The sequence below is a fragment of the Bactrocera tryoni genome, chromosome 1 (genome assembly GCF_016617805.1).
Source record: "Bactrocera tryoni isolate S06 chromosome 1, CSIRO_BtryS06_freeze2, whole genome shotgun sequence".
In the NCBI taxonomy this organism is placed as follows: Eukaryota; Metazoa; Arthropoda; class Insecta; order Diptera; family Tephritidae; genus Bactrocera; species Bactrocera tryoni.
Genome location: NC_052499.1, coordinates 67,873,893 through 67,876,690, shown reverse-complemented (window position 1 = coordinate 67,876,690; position 2,798 = coordinate 67,873,893). Strand labels below are relative to the sequence as shown.

Sequence of the window (2,798 nt, the reverse complement as noted above, 5' to 3'; positions counted from 1 at the left end):
GTAGCAGTGACTCAGATATGTGATTAGTAACATATGGTATTGCTGTTAGCTCCTTCTTGTATGACGAACAAAAGCTCGGGAATGCTTCCAAAAAGCTCTGTCATTTGACATATGTCACGAAAGGACAACAGTTGCGCACGAAATGCAAAACAACTGTTGATATGAATTATATATGTACTTATGGAGTATAGTGAAACTTTGGTAATAGACAACCCCCCACGGGATCGTGCGCGGCTGATGTCTATTTTAAAAGTATAAATGTTAGCAAAAATCCTGAAGTCTGAAGTCAATTAGGATGTCTGGAAAAGTGAACACCTCTTTTCGTCCTTGTTAAAATCGAATGTTGCCGAGATCACAACTTCAATTTCAGGCATCAAATAGTCGGATAAAAATGCGCCTCATCGCTGAACAAAATTTGGCTCGAAAACGTCGGATCTTTTGAACTTTTCAAGAGCCCATAGAGCGAAGCGATGTCGCTTGGGATGGTCGAGCAGCTTCAGTTCTTGCACAAGTTGTATTTTGTACGCTGTCAATTCTGTAAGATCTCGACGTAAAATGCGTCAAGTCGTTCCATACGTCAGTCCGAATTTACTCTCCACGGTTTTCGTGTACACTCTAAGCTATATTCTCTTTACTGCTTGATAATTTAAATGAAAAATTCATGAATATTAAGAAATCCATCCCGAGCACTAAGACGGTCCGACAAGTACCCTGCAAGCCACTTATCGGTTAAATTGCCGGTTAATTACACAACAACGTTAACAGAAAAAAAAAATCGAAAAAGAGCTTCAAACTTATAATTTGATTTTGATCCCAATATCAGTTAGAGATTTAAGTTATTGGAAAGAAAATCCCATAATGAAATCAAAGAGCGCTTGAATGCTATACACGGTTACTCTTCTCCTTTGATGGCTACCGTAAAAATCGGTTTAACGATTTTCAACTTGGCCGCACGTCCGTTATGGCAGCTGTCGACGTGATGGGTAGCGCGTCAGCTCACCCCAAGCAACAAATGCAATCATATGACTACTTCAGAGCAATGTTCGACAATGTTTAAGTATGTACGCCTACATGGGTTTACGGGTTTCAAAAAATTTATTTATTTTATTGTCTTATTAAATTCTACAACGCCTCTAGAATATTGCCCTAAATTTTCAAGTTGATCCGAGTAATAGTTTCGGAGGTACAGCCTTGAGAACTTGTGCGCTCGAGACTAGCTAGGCTAAGTGCGCCGTCTTTAAACGCGTTTTTCTCGAAACTTTGTTTTTGACGGTAGGTTTGGTCGGATCGGTTGGCTAGATTTCTCAAGAGCTACGCAACCGATCTTTATGAAATCTTACACAGGTCTTTGAGATACAATTCTTAAAGACTTTTACGAAGGATTTTCACTCAAATTTTAATCTTTTTGTAAAAATCTCTGCCAAAAATCCAATTTTCAGTGTTTTTCCTGCGTCTAAGTTCTAAGTTAAGGCCTTAACTAAAACACGTATTTTTCCACTTTAAATGATCATGTAAGGAGTTTAAAGGAGTTCGATTCCACAGGCACGCTACTCTCATTATCGACATAATTTTTAACGAACAATATTTTTCGATGTTTATTGGAGACCCAACCCGGACCCTAAAGTGCTGTAAAATCATCCAATCAAAGCACAGCAATTTTCTACAAAGTTTTCAATCATGTTCGTGTCACATAAATATTTATAAATATTTGTATAAAATTCATAAATTAAATTTAGTTTATGATGAAAACATAAATGGATCAAACAACAACATTTAGCATACAAAATGCATCGATGAAAAACTCTCCCCTTTGGAAGCATCTGCTTGCAGGCGGAATCGCAGGAGCTATATCGCGCACGTGCACCGCACCAGCCGACAGAATTAAGGTGTACTTGCAGGTAAATAAAAACGACCAACCATTATTCGGTAAAACTATGAGTCAAGCGTGTCATTGGTACAGGTACAAACGCATAGGACAAGCTTCATGGAATCCGTTCGGTATTTAATTAGCGACGGTGGTGTGCTCAGTATGTGGCGTGGCAATGGCGTAAATGTTTTGAAAATTACACCCGAATCTGCTATAAAATTTGCTGTATACGCTGAAAGTAAGCGATTTCTGCGCGGGGTGGACGAGCGTCGTGCCCTAACAATAGGTGAACGTTTTGCATGCGGCGCTGTAGCGGGTAATGCTTCGCAAACATTGCTTTACCCCATGGATGTATTGAAAACACGATTGGCATTGGTTAAAACTGGAAAATATTCGGGGGTCATGCCGATGATCAAGAGTATGCTTGAACAGGAGGGCTTACGATCCTTCTACCGTGGTTACAACGCATTTGCTGTCGGCATTATGCTTTATTGCGGCATTGATCTGGCCGTTTATGAGACGGTTAAGCAAGCATATTTGGGTTACAGAGAAGCAGAAAATACATTAAAACCACTGGTGATATTAAGCTGTTGCACATTCTCAAGTACAATTGGTCAAGTAACAACGTATCCGATGGCGCTATTGAGTTCACGACTTCAAGCTAAAAGTAATGGCAAAATAGTGTAACTTGCGGGTATTACTAAAATACTATTTAATATATTTTTCAGCTGTCCTGAAAAAGCAAGCGCTGAGCGAAAGATTTTTAGATAACAACATGGTACTGTTATTGTGGCGAATTCACCAAAAAGAAGGTATACATGGTTTATACCGCGGTATACTGCCTAACTTTATGAAATCTATTCCTTCTGTTTGTATTACTTATTTAGTCTATGAGTATATCATATCTCTTCTAGGTTACAGTATGATATAA

General features: G+C 38.9%; 1 protein-coding gene across 1 annotated transcript; it reads left to right on the top strand.

Moving 5' to 3' along the window:
* The first annotated feature begins 1,754 nt into the window (after positions 1-1,754).
* Positions 1,755-2,798, top strand: LOC120769681 (calcium-binding mitochondrial carrier protein SCaMC-3-like). The gene is made up of 3 exons (XM_040096805.1): positions 1,755-1,898; positions 1,961-2,534; positions 2,596-2,798. The coding sequence occupies exons 1-3, from the start codon at positions 1,755-1,757 to the stop codon at positions 2,796-2,798; spliced, it is 921 nt and encodes a 306-aa protein (XP_039952739.1).